Source organism: Prinia subflava, chromosome 10, assembly GCF_021018805.1.
Source record: "Prinia subflava isolate CZ2003 ecotype Zambia chromosome 10, Cam_Psub_1.2, whole genome shotgun sequence".
Lineage (NCBI taxonomy): Eukaryota > Metazoa > Chordata > Aves > Passeriformes > Cisticolidae > Prinia > Prinia subflava.
In genome coordinates, this window is record NC_086256.1 from 2,523,553 (window position 1) to 2,539,955 (window position 16,403).

Below are 16,403 nucleotides of genomic sequence, written 5' to 3' on the forward strand. Positions count from 1 at the left end.
CACTTCATTTTTGGGTTCTGGATCAGAACCACTTAAGCAGGACATGGGAATTTCACCATTAGCTGTTTCCATGCAGGGTCAGTGGCCTAACTACCACACTTCTGATGAGAAACAGTCCTGTTTCAACTCACCACTGAAATAAAAACAAGTTTTGCTCAATAAATCATCATGTTTTGGTACGAGATAATTTAGCTGAAAGAAGTGTTCCAAAAGGAAGAGGGTTCCTGTGAAGAAACAGCAGGGAAGTTTTGAGGACAATGTGGTTATTTTCCCTGCTTCACAACACACCCAGGCACAAGCCATGCACTGGAACTGCTTCATGAAGAGCAGCAGAAATCCTAAAAAAAGGGGGCCCACGTTAAAAGCTGTTGTCCAGGCAAGCAGAAAACAATTCCACTGCTGATTTCAAGCAGAGGGAGCTATTGCACAGGGAGAGAAGAGCAGGATGAGCTGCACAGGGAGAGCTCAGCAGCAGCACCAGCAGCTCAAAACCTCAGGGTTCACCAGCGGCTGAACCACGATGTGACTGCCACGAGGAATGCAGCAAAAACTGCACAGGAAGGCACAGACCCACTGAATTTCAAACTGTAATCATGTATTCATGCTCTCTGTAATTTAATGTTCTGTCACAGGGTGGATTGCACTGTGCTTTCCTTATCAAAACCAAAGGAACGCTGGGATTTTTTTTAAACTTTGCCTTATGATTTACCCTCGACCCCTAAAGAACCACCTGCTAAAACAAGACAGCAAACACCAAGTTCACCAAATTCACCAAGTTTTCTACATGGTGAGTGCAACTGGGCCGTGAGGGCTGTGGTCTTGTGTTTGAAAGAAAGCAGTGCTTGCAGCAGGATGAAAAACAGAGCCTTTCCTCCTGCACTAAGTGCAAAAGGTACAGTTTGTGTGTAGTTAGTAGAGTTAAAAGCAAGTTCACTCCCACAGTGGGATTTCAGGGCTGCCTCCAGGTTACCAGACCAGCCAGAACCATTCCAAGTTTCTAAAGAGCACCAGTGTGACTGCACACCCACCCCGAGGCTCCAGGCTCATTTTACTTGGCTCATAGTGATTTTTAGTCAGGCAGCACCAGATTTCAGCCTCTGCTTTACAGTGAAGGCTCCTTGACAGGGATGGAGTTTGCAACTCTCTCCCCAAACCCAGGAGCGATACAATTTCAATATTCCAAGCAATTATCACATGGCTTTGTATCAGAGCACAAGGGGAGTGCACTGGACAATCCCATGCAGAGTAGCCACGTTAAAATGAGCACCACTCACACAACATTAAGACTGGAAAAGACCTCCAAGATGGTCATGAACGGGCTTTGGCACATTTACAGAGGAACTCTTACCTTTCCTGAAGGATTCCCTTACACCAATGAATCATTTATGAACAACGAGGAGAAGGATCGGGCTGCAAAGCAGGGCCGTGAGCAGACCAACCCCCTTAACTCAAAAAGCTCATTTTAAAGAGAAGAATTACATGTTTGCCACTTGTGTAAACGCTGAGAGCTGCCCCCTGCCATGCAGAGCAGCAGCCCAGGACAGTGGCCTCCAGGTAACCCTTGGAGGAACTGTGTGCTGGAGCTGCTGTCCTCCCCTCTGTGCCCGAGCCAGCCACGGATTCCATGAACTTGTTTAAAATAGCCACAATTTATTCATACTTAGCACACCATATATTTAACTACGCTGAACCATAGGTTTTCCCTCCCCCCTGCTCCTCATCAAAACCCACAAAGTTTCCCAGAGTCCAGGTGTCAAATTTTTCTTATTTTCAGAGCCTCATTTGTTCTGGATTCATTTAGCAGGGCAGAGTCAGGCAGGGGCCACTGCAGTTGCTGCCTCTGGGCTCCCTGGGTTTGGGGCAGTATGAAATCTCTTAAAAACCTGAGCTCTGCTGAAATGTTAAGAGTCCCAGGAGTTTAAGGGAGTCCTTCGTGCAAAATTATATATCTGGAGCTGCACCTTTATCGTGGCTTCCACCAAACATCCACACCCAGAGGGGCTTTGGAAGCAAATCTGGAGACAGAACCAGCGCAGCTGAGCTCTGCCCATCCTGCTGGAAATTCAGGTGATGAACCAGGCTGGCTGCTCGCTGTCCCTCCCAGAAGATGAGGTGTGCAGCAGCCAAGAGAGGGCACTCCAGGCCAGCCCAGCTCCCATTCCCTGCTCTGACAACCATCCCCATCCCTCCAGCCAGCCCCAGCAGAGCCTCCCTGAGCTGGGGATGAGGAGCACTGAAAATACAGCTCCACTGGATGGGAGCAGCTCCCACGTTTGCTGGGGTTTTGTTTGTGTTTTGCTTTTTTTTTTAAAGGTTCCTATGAAAATGTAAGACAAAGCTGCGGGTGACTGACATTCCCTGTGCAAAGTCACTCTCACTTAGTTACAGGCTGTATTAGTTTTGGCATCACTTGAGATCTAAATCCAGCTAGCCTGACTTCCTAGAATATTTCAGCCTTCTTCAAGCAACAAACTGCCTGCTGCCACAAAAACACACATCCAAAATAGCATGGCGAAGGATCCCAAAAGAAACAGTTTGAAACCCTTTTCCCCCCTGTGCCATTTTTTGATTTATCTGAACATTTTTACAAGTGCCAATTTGTATACTGCAGGTTTCTGTGAGGGAGCCAAAACAAACGCCTTGGAGCTCAGAGGTCAGAGCAGCCCAGCTTCATTACATTTTGCATGGGACCACTTCCAGGTCTAACACACATATCCATATTTAAAACTCTTCAGTGAGTGAGATACCAGGCTGGAAGACTCTTAGACACCACAACACTTTTGATGCTGAACAAGGAGAAGACACCTGTCAACAATGAAAAGAACCAGAGGCATTTTATGTTTGCCTCGTTGTTATGTAGAACAAAGGTGGAAGCGCTCATGAACAATGTACCTGCATGCTCAGCCTTATGGAATGACTCAAAATACTCATCCAAGCTCTCACTCTGTGAAGTGCCCGTGGTTCTCTTTGCAGAGAACCCTCCACAGTGACCCCGACAATGCCAGTGGGATGCAAGAGTCAAGACTGACAAGCACCCCCTTTGTTTGTGCCTTTTCAAAGCACAAAGTGCCTCCCAACAGACAGGGAAGAGAGGGAGAGCCAGCTGTGAGTGAGGTCTGATCCCTCCTTAAGGTGGCCTCACTTCAGGGTTGAGGCTCAAGGTCCAAACCCTCTGCTCACTCACTCCAGCACGTTTACAGCAGTTGGCTGTAGGAACTGCCAAAGGCACTCCAAGGCCTGGAAAAACATCCCTGAGGAAGTGCTCGACTGGTTTTCGTTAGATCCATTGCATCTGAGTGAAATCTGAAGCATTTCAGACCTGTTTTCTGCCTCTTCCACTCGGATTGCAGTCAGCAGCACTGCTCAGGAAGGGGATTACACAAGGCACAGCCTCTGGCTGTACCAGAGAAATAAACTGCAGGCTGATGTGCTGAAGCAACACAACCTTAAACACGGAGCGGGATTCAAGGAGGAATGCTGAACTTTGTTGTGATGTAAGGCAAAGCCCTGGAAATAAAACATTGCTATTTATTGATCTGCAGTGAGGGAATAAAGCAATGAATTTCAGAAGCTCCGGTGTGCAGCCGGCGTTAATCAAAACTTCTGTTGTGGGAAATGTCAGCAAAGAAACAGGAATTCGCAGGGAAAGGGGAAAAAAAAATCCAAAACAGAAACAAACCACACAGAGCCTCACCCAAAGGAGGAGAGGGAACAGCAAAATAAAGAGGAGGTGGCACAATGGGTTTCCCACACCAGGCTTTCATCATGTGGGATCTGAAATCCTATCAGATTCCCCAGCAAGAAGGAACACGGCGGTGACTCAGAGCAGGGCTGGAGAGCACAGCACCATCCCCACCCCTCTGCTGTGGACCAGGACCCCAGGGAGAAGACCTCACACCCCACTGCTCTCCCCAGACAAAAAGATCAGAGATAGGCACCGGGCTCTGGGCGTTCTCAGTGTCACCATGCAGCAGGCTCAGGTGCCCGTCGCTATCTTTTAATTTATCAAACTTCTCAATCCATCTAAGGTTTTATCCGCCTTTCATATTTGCTCTCGGCAGAGCTGAAGTCTCAGGGATTACATTCATTAGACTCTCTTAATATCTTAGACTCTCAGACTTTCCAGCTCCAGAAAAAACACACTGAGTGCTGACTACAGGGAAAAGCCACGGAGATAAGGAAAAAAAAATTCCCTGAACTCATAAGGAAGTGGAGGAAAGCCACTGTGTGATGAGATAACGAAGGGATAGAGATGTGTGGGAAAGAAGGAAAAAATACCAACAAGCCAAGGGGAAAAGTATAAATGGTATCATCTACACAGCCTCTGCTCAGTGGGCCTTAACACAGGTTGTGGGATTGATCAGCTTTCAGACTCCAAGAATTCCTGAAGTCAAAATCCAGCCAGAGAGCCCAGCAGCACCAGGGAGGTGAGCTGGCCTCAGCACTGGTAGAAGTCTGGGGAAGTGCAGGATGTGTTTTTACACAAAGCAGAGCTCTCCCCTGCTTGAAAACCTCAATTCACAAGCAGCAAACACACTAATTATGGAAGCCTTGCTGCAGAAAAAGCTGCAAAATAAAAGTGGGGACAGAGGACAGGCTGGGTTTTATGCAACAAGGCTCTGCAAATCTGCCAGTGACTTGGCCCAAAGAATCCCAGAATCCCAGACTGGGCTGGGTTGAAAGGGAACTTAAAGCTCATCTCATCCCACCCCCTACCACGGGAAGGGACACTTTCCACTGTCCCAGGGTGCTCAGAACTCCATCCAGTCTAGCCTTGAACACCTCCAAGGATTAGGAACAGGGAGCATGAGGGAGCAGACAGAAGGGTTGCAGAGAATTTTAAGGCTACAGTCAATCATATTGAGAACAGACAGAAAATTCCAAGTGCAACAGGACTCCCTGGATTTGGGGAGCAGCATCTTCCAGCAGGGCAAGGTACTAAGAAAACAGAACACCTCATAACTTCCATGAGTTTTCAGGATGCCTCATGCTCATCCATCAGCACCAACACCTCAGATCTCATCATTTCAGAACAAAGCTGGAGCTCTGTGGGCTGAGCTCTTCCACACCCACTGCTCCATCATCTCCCCGTGCCCACTGCCAGGGCAGCACAGCTTCCTCCAGCCTCATCCACATTATCTCAGCCTGGCTGGGATTTACCAAGTGGTTAACAGAAAATCCAGCTACAGGTTTGTCCCTTTAAATTCTCGCCTCCTCTCGCCGGCAGAAGACATCTGTGGAATAATAATGAATTTCTTTGGTTTGGGGGTTTTTTTGTTTTTATTAAAAGCTATTCTTTCTAGCAGGAAATGAAAAAGAACAACCAGATTGGAGAATTTGGGGGAAGAAGGGAAAACATTTCTAAAGGTTAATAGTAATAATACTGCTCAGCATTTATTTCATGGATATGCGAGAAAGCAAAGAAAAACAGATGTTCTCAGCAATGCTCCAGCTTCTCTGCAAACTCAGGTATTGTCCAGAGCTGCTGCAGCTCACAGGGACAGAGGGATGCTCCTGCAGTTTGCTCTGCAAGACAGCAAAAGGAGGGATAAGGAAAATCTCTGCCTTTCACTGAATGCAGGACAAGCTGGGGATCAGCACAACTTTGGGAAAGGCAGGTCCTGCTCCACCAAAATCTGCTGCCCTGAGTTTGGCTGGGGTGGCCCATGGTTGGGATAAGAACACTTTGATAACTGAATACAGCAAAAGATAACAGCAATGCTAATACTAATAAATATAATGAAAAGGGACATGACAGAGAGAGAGGAATAACAGCTGAGAAAAACAAGTGAGGCACAATTCTGACACCCAGCCTGTTCCTGAGCAGTGATTCATTCACCTCTCCTGGCCAAGCCCCCCCATTTATATACTGAGCATGATATCCTATAGTGTGGAACATCCCTCTGGCCAGTCCAGATCACCTCTCCTGGCTTCTGGTGCTCCTCCTCACTGCCAGAGCCTGGGAAACTGAGAAGTCCTTGACTCAGAGTAATCGCTACTTAGCAACAACTAAAACATCACCCTGTTATCAACATTGTTCTCATGCTAAATCCAAAACACAGCACTGCACCAGCTACTAGGAGGGAAATTAACTCTATCCCAGCCAAAACCACAACACCTGCTTAGTGAGGGATGAGGGGAAGGCTATGGATGTGTCTACCTGGAATTCTGGGAAGCCTCTGATGCTGTTTCCCACATCATTCTCCTGGAAAAACTGGCTAAGCATGGCTTGGATGGCCAAGGAGGCCAAAGGCACCTGGCTTTTGTCAGCACTGGTGTGGCAGCAGGACCAGGGCAGTGCCTGTCCCCTCTGCTGGGCACTGCTGAGTACCTGGAATTCTGAGGTCACAAATAGAGGGACATTGAAAGACTGGAGCATGTCCAGAGAACGGGATGGAGCTGGGAAGGGTCTGGAGCAGCTGAGGGAGCTGGAAAGGGGCTCAGCCTGGGGAAAAGGAGGCTCAGGGGGGACCTTGTGGCTCTGGACAGCTCCTGACATGAGGGGACAGCTGGGGGACAAGGGACAGGAGGAGAGGGAAGGGCCAAGTTGCTCCAGGGGAGGTTCAGGTTGGATACAAGGAAAAATTTCTTCACTGAAAGGGTTGTCCAACTCTGGCACAGCTGCCCAGGGCAGTGTTGGAGTCCCCATCCCTGGCAGGATTTCAAATCCCTGTGGATGTGGCACTTGGGGACATGGGGCAGTGCTGGCCTGGGCAGTGCTGGGGGAACAGTTGGACTGAAAAGCCTCAGAGGACTTTCCCAGCCTGAATAATTCTAGGGATTCCTCCCTAATTTTCATTTAGAGTGGGACTGCTGGCCCTCTCCAGCCCAGTGTCAGGGAATACCCAGCCCCTAACGTGACATTCTGCCTCCAGATTCTCCAGATCTCTGCCTCATCAAGCTGCTCCTGTGGGTCTGTGTGTCCTCGTGTGAGATACACAGAAATCTCTTTGATTTCTTATTAAAGTGGTCTCTGCTCTCCCAACACATCAGTACTGCAGCACTGAGGTTTTTGGAACCCACTAATCATGAACACCTCAGAATCTTCTCCAGGAATGTGCTCAGCTGCCTTCACCGGCTCTCAGGTCCTGAAAAGTAGTTTTTAAAAGCTGAACTCCAAGAGAATTTTTCAAAAAGCTACACTGAATTCAATTCATGACACACTATTAAGAATTATTTTACACATGAAGCAGCTTAATATGATTTAGAGGATGTAGAACTTTCCCATAGGGGGAGAGAAGCAAATCCTCCGTGAGATGAGTACCAACACAGTTGGTACTGAGGCTTACAGAACTTTGATGTTAATGAATGTGGATGGGTTGTAGAGATGGGAGAAAAGCTGCCTTTATCAGTTTTCCCAGTACCAAGCTGATAGCCATTGTAAAACTGCTTTTTAATACAGCTGTGCAGCTTTTGCCAGTAAGCCACAGGTTTCCATCACATGATCAGGTGAAAATGTGCTTAACAAAGACGTGAATATGCTTCTTTGTTCATAACAAACTTATCACAAGAACAGACAAAGCTCAAATTATCACAAGAGGGCAAACGTTTAGCCAGCAACTTGTCAAAGCATTCCAGCCTGCATCTCACTGCTGAACAGACCAAGAAAGTAAAAGGAAAAAATAATATAATCTACTTGAATACCACCTTCAACAAATAAGAAGTCAGTTTGCCTTTTTTTTTTTTTTTAATTTTTTGTAACTCTACATCTGGAGCCTGTTTGGGGCATAAAGAAAAGAGGAAAGATATTTGGAGACACTTAAATTGCCTCACTTCCTGCCGTGAATGACTATGCAGTGATTTTGTTAGAAAAGGGAAAACAATTGTTTCCCATGCTCCCTGGGAGAAGGACAAAACATAACCTGCTGAATGTGCAGCAAAAGAGACTCGAGTTCAGCAGCACGAAAAACTGCTACTAATCATAAAGGGAAGGCAGGAATGAGGCAGCTGTGGGGTCCCTGTTGCTAGAGCACAGGAAAATCCCCGGAGCACTGACCCAGGCAGGCACAGCTCACGCTGCTCCTCCAGCTCAGGGGAACTTGAAGCTCCTGAGTGCTGAAATTCCTCTTTCTGCTCCTGTGGATCACTTGGAGCAGGTGAGTCCATGAGTTCCTGCAGCTCTCCAGGGCAGCTGGACTGTGGCAAAGCAAGCAGGCACTGGGGATTTATCTCTCAGCACAGGGAGAAACAGCATCTCACAAACCTTCCCAAGAGTTAGGTAAAATGTCAGAGCTCCCTGTTCCACCCCTCACCCTCTCCAGTTTCATGCACTCTGAAACAGCTGCTTTAAAAAGACTCTGACTTCAAAGCACAGTAAATTAAGCTCCACAGAAAGTCCATTCAGCTTTTTGTTTAATTTGATAAAAGCTCATCAGACCATTCAAGTTACCTTCTGGTCAATACTGCCTCAAGAAATCTGCAATTCAGCTACCTGTGGTTTTTCCAATATTTCTGTAAAACATTACTGACAGAATCTGTTGGCCTGCAATGCATCAGGTCTTTGGTAAACACTGTTTCAGGGCTCTAAGAACCTCCTGTCCTGCTGGGATCTCTTATTTTTCCCTGTAAGTCTTATGGGGTTTTTCTTTCTTCTCGCTCTAATGCCCTGGGATCACACTCGTTTTTAGACAGCATTGCTTCCCTATTTTAACCTGATAATATATCTTTCAATTTCTTTCTAAGAAAAGTGGATTGGTCTCAAAAACAATGGCTTAGCTCTTGACTTGCTGGCCAGGGGGCTGGATGGGGCTTGGAGCAACCGGGTCGAGTGGAAGGTGCAGGGTTTGGAACTGGATGAGAGTTCAGATCCCTTCCAACCCAAACCACTCCGGGATTCTGTGATTAGTTCCAGGCTAGACAGATTTACTGCTAAGCTGGATGCTCTCAGGTCTGCTGACAAAGAACACCAAACACCCTGGCTGCAGCCCCTGCATCCCAGGCAATCCCAAACCAGCCCGGGTCCCTCCCTCCCCACCAGAGCACGCTTGGCACCACCCGTGCCAGCAGCACCACATAAAGGTTAGTGAAAGGTGGAAGGGAGAGCAGCCTCTCCAAGTGAGCCCAGAAGGAAATGAAGGGAGGCAGAGAGTGTTACTGCACTGAGGAGTTGGCAGAGGGCTGAGCAGCACGGCTTTGTCACAGCCAGGAGATCTCTGCAGCCTTCCCATCAAAGCACCACCAAGAGAAAGCAGTGCCTGGCCTGGCTTTCACCAGGTCCCAACACAGGGATGGCACAGAAAAAACCCCACAGATTTTGTTTTAAGATGTCTTCAGTGCTTCTTATTTAAATAGAAGGAAAAAAAAATCCAGTGAAATCCATCATCTCACGAATCCACAGGATCCATTCTCATCCACCTCCCCTCTCGCCAAGACCTGGCTGCCAGCAGAGCAGTGGTCTCGAAAATTTTACATTTCCTACAACATAATTACAAATTACAACATCCAAAGGGGAAAAAAGGTTTTTTTAATACACATAGAGACCACAGGAAGACGAAGAATATCCTGTATAAATACTACCCTGTCATAGCAACAGGGGTAACTCTACCCCAAAGTTTTAAGAACCTTAAAAAAAAAAAGAAAGGTGGCTCTGTTTTAAGCTTTGAAATCCCTAAAGACAATCAAAAGAAAACACAGGACAAAGTAGAAATACTATTGATTATGCATAATTGGTATAATTAATTTGTAATTAGTTCATTAAAATATATAGGCATCGGAATTATGCTTGTACATTTCTGGGAATATCCTGCAAGTCACTTGGGATGTGCTTATCATTTATTTGATAGATGAAACATTATTAGAAAGACAGCCCATTAAAAATTAATATGCCAGAGTAATAATTTTCTTGATCTCAGCATTCAGTTTTCCACATACTCAGACTCCTGCCTCACAAAGAGTTTTTATTAATTCTGTTTCCCAGAGCATGACTTGGGAAGCGCAGCATTAAGGACAACTGAGGCACAGCATCCTTTGTGCTGAGCATGCAGCCAGTTTTGAGAAACAAAACGGCAAATATTATAAATTATAAAACCATAGGAGTGCTCAGCACATCTAATTCTACAATCAAAATGAAGAGGGAAAGGTAAAGAAGCTTTGTGCTTGCAAACAAGTAGGGAGAAGCTTCCAGAGCTCTGGGAGCAGCCTGGTCTGTAATTGCTGGGCATTCCTGTGCTTCTGCAGCGTGTCTGGCACCTCTCACTGCCAGAAATGTATCAGCAGGGCTCCTGAAACACTGCAGGGAGCAGCCCCAGTCCCACCCTAGGGCTGGGATCCACTGGGATCCACTGGGATCCACATTCCAAGGGTGTTGCCCCACCTTTGTGTGGGGGAAGGTGAGGTGGGACAACAGAGCATCACCACTTTGTAACCCTGGCACCGCTGCCCTGCTCCCACTGAGCTTCCTCAAGTCCCTGCAGGATTTCTGAGGTGTCATTTCAGCTGACAGCTGCAGAAAGAACTGGATCTGAAAAGCCCAGGATAGTCACATCCCCTCCTCCAAGCTGGGTATGCAACACCAAACTCTCCTGAAATTTCTGTAAAGGACAGAGCCACTCCTTGTGTGTTAATTACCAACAGGTTCAAAATCTCCCCTTCAAAAGCATTTTCCTCCCCAGCCTCCCTCCATCCACACCGTGGCAGCCCAGAAAGGCTGGTCACTCACTCATGAGGAAGATGGGCCATGGGAAGACCCATCTTCACTGAAAAATACCTTAAAAAAATTAAAAATCATATTCCTCAAAAGGAGCAAAATCAGCAGAGCATACACAGCACGAGCAGGATCATGTGCCATTATAAGGCTTGAATTTTCTCTTGTAAAACAAAGAGTAAGTGCCTAAAAAAACACCTTTCATGTTTTAAAGAAGGGTCTCCAGGTCCTTTAAGGCACAATTAAACACTGCTGTAATTCTGTGCTTCCCAGCAAATCTGTGTTAAGAATTCCAAACACTCTCCCAGGAACCACACACAGGTTTTTTTTTCCTCCCTTTCCTCCACTGTAGCATGGACAATTATTTATTTTCTTTGCCTTGCACTCAAGGATGTGATGGATGTATTTACATAAACGCACACACAGCCACAGATATCTCTCTATAAAAATTAATCTGCAGATGATGAAAAGTGTAAAAGATCTAAGAGGCAAATCCCAAACAAAAGAACACACTTTATACACTTTACACATAAATATCTTGAAATTATAAAGATCTGAGATTAAGTGGTTTACCACTCATTTAGAATTGATTAGAATGTATTTAAATTTAGCTGAAAGTACCACAACATTGCTCGTGTATTTGCATCTGCGAATAAGTAAATAAAAAGCCTGCTATTAAAGCCTTAATTAATTCTGATTATATGAGAACTTAAAAGCAAATCTGTGTATTACTGCTCTGTAAAGACTCCCAGCAACTCTAGAGTAGAGCTGGCACTGCAACACAACATGTGTCAGCTAAAATGACTAACAGGATCTATTTTCAGTAATCTTAAATCGCACTGGTAAAATATAGAATTAATGGGTTTGCATAATACTTCAAATATTTTTTTCCCTTCTAATTCATTCCCAATTCCTGCCTTATTGTATCAAAAAGTGAATTTTATATCACTTGACATTTATGTACAACAGTTGAACACATTTCATTAAACTACAGTGTTTAGGCAGCACTCAGATGTGATGTGTATATTATTACAAAGAGTGATCCAGCTATTTTATTTCCTTATAAATATGATGACTGGAGGTTTAAAAAAATATATCATGTTGACTAGAAACATGAAGAACATTTCATTCTGACTACAGATTTTGAGAGTTTCTATGTATTTAATTGAAGCCAGTGTTTTCGAAAGAAGAATTTTAGTAGCATTTCCCTCCAGTTAAAGACTTGTCTGTTAATTTCTAAGGAGTTCAATAATTAAGAATATAATCATCTCCAACTAATACCCAAGAACCTTCGCTTGCCACTCTCACAGCTGAAGTTCATTCTAAGCTAGAACAAAACACCACAAAAAAACAACCTTGCCCAACATTTAGTCATTAAACTCGGAGCTATGGGGTGGAGCTTGATTAAAGATTTTGCACTTTGTCATGTCCAATAATCAGAGGTTTGGAACACTCCCTACTTTATAGAGTTGGCCTCAAAATACATCAGTTATCACTGTAGTTTCTAGGCCCAAGTGTCAAGTCCATTACTCAGTAATCAACACCACAAAACATTTTAAGGCACCATGCAAGACAAAAGGATCAAAGGGATTTTTAGCATTTAGTTATAAAGAAAAGTATACCTGATAGTCTAAAATGCTGAATCCTAAACCATTTTTGTCTTTCTCCAGCTCAATAACCTTCACATCAGGAGACCATAATGCCAATTCCCCTTCTTCCTCCTCAAGATTAAAGTCTTCCTCAGGTTTCACCTGGAAAATAAAAGCTCTGGTTCAAATACCATTCTCTCAGTTCTTTACAAACACTATTCCTTCAGTATTTTGATTATTAATGATGCATACATGCCCTCAAGTGTGACCTTTTATGGAATTAAAACTTCCCTGAGCATTATGAATAGAGTTTTCTCCAGCTTGCTGCCTTGAGTACTCCCCTGGGCACAGGCCTACATGTTGTGAGCATCAGAGCCCAACCTGGCACACAAATACCCATGTATTAGCCTAATTAATTGTTAGAATATTACTAACCTGTTACATGTTGATGAACTTCAGCTGTCCCATTAGATGCATAAAGGAAAAATAAATAGCATAAAAGATTTAACCACAGACTGCTAATAGAAAGGCCAGACAATTCAGAAAAGATGAGAAGCCAAGCTGTAAATACTTTTGCAAGTAGCAGCAACCACAAGTGTCAAGCTTTAGTCTGAGACTTTAAAGCTCCAGCGACAGAAAGAAACTTTTAAGTTTCCTTTTTTTTTTTTCCCCCAGTTCTATAAAAACCTACTCAGAACGTGGAAGCAATCAGCTAATGGTGGCAAGGATGTGATTTAGTGGAATTCAGAGCTCTCACTCACCTATTAAGTGCAGGGATGATGAATGGGATGTACAGTCAGCAAAGCAGCTCGGTGATTTACCTACCTTGTCTTCCCAGGACAACGAAGTTCCTCAAGACCAGCCCTTGTAAAACCCAGAAATGCACAGACTTTTCCAAAAAGTCACTGTCCTTTTGTGCTGGAACTCTGGAATCTGAGGATTTCAGGCTTTCTGTGCTAAAAGGCACTGACCCTCAAGCAAGCACTACATTTGACCTGAGGCTGTGGACCAGGCTTCTGAAATTAGTGACAGCACTGGGGTTGTGGGTGTGTAGAGTTTGGGTAATATTCTGTGATCTCACAGGGTGAAAAACTTAGAATTTAAGGTTTAAGTACATAGTAATATATGTGAAGGAGGATAAATAAATGGAGGATTTAGGGCATTGTCCAAGTCCTTCTTCTTCACCTTCTCCTTCACGGTTTTGGGTGTTTTTTTCTCATTGGGTGGAAAAGTCCACACTGCGGACCTCGAGTTTTTGGTTATTGGGTTAAAAGCATAAATAATCTAGATATCATCTTGTTATTGGACAATTAACACTTAAATAACCTTGGAAAGAGTTAGAGGCAGCTCCATTTTCTACCTTGTTAGCTAGAGCTCAGAACTCATGAGACTGTAATGTAGGTAAGAATTAATAAACACCGAGTCTGAATATGAAAAACTGAGACTCCCGTGTATTAATCCCGGCTCTAACACGAAGAAAAGAAAATAAAACCCCCACATTTTTGCACAAGGGGGTGACAGGAGAAGTTTTACCTTCTGCTCTGGAGGGCAGACTGCCACGGGGGGCTCGTCCACCAAAGACTCGGTGCCGTCACCGAAGAGGCGCCGGCAGCACACCAGGGTGAAGGGGGGTGGCACCTCCTTGAGGAAGGTGACAGCCTCACGCCGGGACTTCCCACACAGCTGCACCCCATTCACCTGCAGAATGGGAGCACACAAACACACAGAGAGAATTAAAGAATATCTAGATTTCTTTTTTTTTTTTTTTTTTTTTTTTTTTTTTTTTTTTTTGTGTAAATTTTTACCCCCCTAAGCGTGACAATCTGATTCTACCTGGGGATTCTGGCACAGCCTGCACGCCTTTATTCACACATGCTTCTAAAGAATGTATATTTAATCTATTATAATTATTACACATTACATATTAATTATTAAATATATAATGTTTTGGTTTATATATTATAAATAATAATAAAATATATATTTACATTATTGTAAAACTTCATCCCCAAGATCTTATGACTACCGACAACTGAATCATGTCTCTTTAGTTTCCTCTAACTTCTTTTCTGCTCACAACTTCTCCAAGCCTAAACCTTTCCTGGAATTCTTATCTCTTTCTCGCCTGTTTCTTTGTTGGGGATATTTTTTCAGCTTTAGGCTTATGTGTTTGAATTTAAAAAGATAAAAAAATTAATTTTTACACAATATTTTAAACGAACTCAGGTTCTGTGCTCCAATCAAAAAACTGAAGTCAGAACTACCATAACTGATTTGAAAGTTTGGCTCAAAGACCTTAGAGGTGTCTTCCAACCTTACTGATTCTGTGATTCTAGCTTTGGCAGTTTAAAATAATAATTTTTAAATAATAAAGTATTTAAAATAATAAAGTTGCTGAAACTAAAATAGATCCTACAGAAAACAGGCAAGAATGTTTTGTACAGTAAGAAAGAAGCCAATTACAGTAAGCAATTAACCAGAAGGGCCTGACAAGGCTCAAAGCTCACCATACCATAAACTCAAGATTGTGAGTGATAACAGAGCACTGATAATGGATGTTCTAAACCACAGACTTTGAAACAGGAAAAAAAATGGATGGAGGGATGGAGGCATGGAGGGATAATGGTGCTTTAAAAATGGGATACTGCAGTTGCACTCTTTTTGTGGCTGTCCCATCCCTGGAAATGTCCAAGGCCAGGTTGGACAGGGCTTGGAGCACCCTGGGATAGTGGAAGGTGTCCCTGCCATGGCAGGGGTGGAACTGGATGGGCTTTAATGTCCCCTCCAACCCAAACCATTCTGTCACTCTGTGATTGTACTTCTGCAGGAAAAAAAGAGCGATTCATCCTCTTTTACACCTGTTTTATAACCTTTATACCCTGAGGGTTCCTCTCTTTACACCCCAGGGGTGTCCCTAAATACAAGGACAGCAGGATGTCAGCTGGTGTCACACATCACATCTGTTAAGCAGCACTGCAGCCCCAAAAGAGCAGGGGTTTAACCCAATTAGTGCTGTGAACTCAATCCCAACACCTCGTGTGTGCCAGGGATTTCTTTTAGGCTGCCTCAAGCCCCTCTCACCACCAAATGTCCACACTGCTGGAGTGCAGCCACTGGTTTGGGAATCCAGCACCTCATCCAAGTCACCCCACGGCAGGAACCAGGGCACAGCAAGGGGGGATAACTGAGGATGACCTTCAGTGCTTCCCTCCATACCCACCTGCAAAGGAACCCTCATCTAACTCTATAAAATCAGAGCATGGAAACGTTCACCAGACATGGACACACCTTTGTACGTCTGCACTTGAGGCAGAGCCTCTCCATAAACCTCCCAGATCCTGCTGATTAGAGGGATTCAATCTTATGCAGGGCTCCACAGCAATCCCACTTTAGCCAACATTTGCTTCCTGATCACTTCTACTTCTCCTTCCCCCCACTCTGTGCTTTTTGCAGTGTAAATTTAGTTTGCTCTGCTGGGAAACACAGAGTTCCTCTCACACTCCACATCCCAGCCAAGCAGAAAAATTGAGAGTGGTGGGATTGGCCTCCACCACGGCAAGACAAACTGCCCTGGGCTTTTCCTGCAAGAATTACAGCAAGTGCTGAGCTATCAGCCTCATCCATTAGTTAATTATTTAAGCAGGAGGATCTATGTGTAAGGATTTTTTAATGCTTGGAGAGTGGCGGCGTGGTGGAAAACTCCCAGCACTTCTCAGCATCGTGTGATGGATGGGGAAGAGCTGCTGTGCACCCCTCCAGCAGAGCTGGGGACTCCCATTTCTCCTCCTGCAGCTGCCAGAAACCAGCTCTGAGCAGGCAAGGTGCCCTACACCCACTCATTCAGCACATCAGCCCTCAAACAGCTGGGAAATTATACAACAAAAGGGTACAAAAAAGCGATTTACTCCTAAAAAAGACCACAATGGAATTAGCTGAAATGAAACCCTGCCCTTCATTGCAGGGTATCGTGCTATCTGTCATAATTCAAACACATCATTAAAAATAATCAACATTCAACCTCACTGTATATTGAAAAGAAATAAAATAAAATCCTTGCTGATCATATTTCAATCCCAAATGTATCAGGCCCAGGTAAGGCTGCTTGTTTGGGGAATGGAGTTGTCACTTTTTCCACTGCAAACCCCTATTTAAGGGGATTTATAACTTGGCTG

The 16,403-nt window shown here is 44.6% G+C and overlaps 1 protein-coding gene across 5 annotated transcripts in view; it reads right to left on the reverse strand.

Annotated features, from left to right (window-relative positions):
- PATJ (PATJ crumbs cell polarity complex component) overlaps positions 1–16,403 on the reverse strand; it is a 141,899-nt gene that overhangs the window by 95,188 nt on the left and 30,308 nt on the right. For all 5 annotated transcript variants that reach the window (XM_063406946.1, XM_063406945.1, XM_063406947.1 and 2 more), the window contains 2 exons: positions 13,765–13,929; positions 12,265–12,393 (listed from right to left, as the gene is read on the reverse strand). In XM_063406946.1, coding sequence (XP_063263016.1) covers positions 12,265–12,393; positions 13,765–13,929 — 294 coding nt within the window. The remainder of the gene's footprint in view (positions 1–12,264; positions 12,394–13,764; positions 13,930–16,403) is intronic.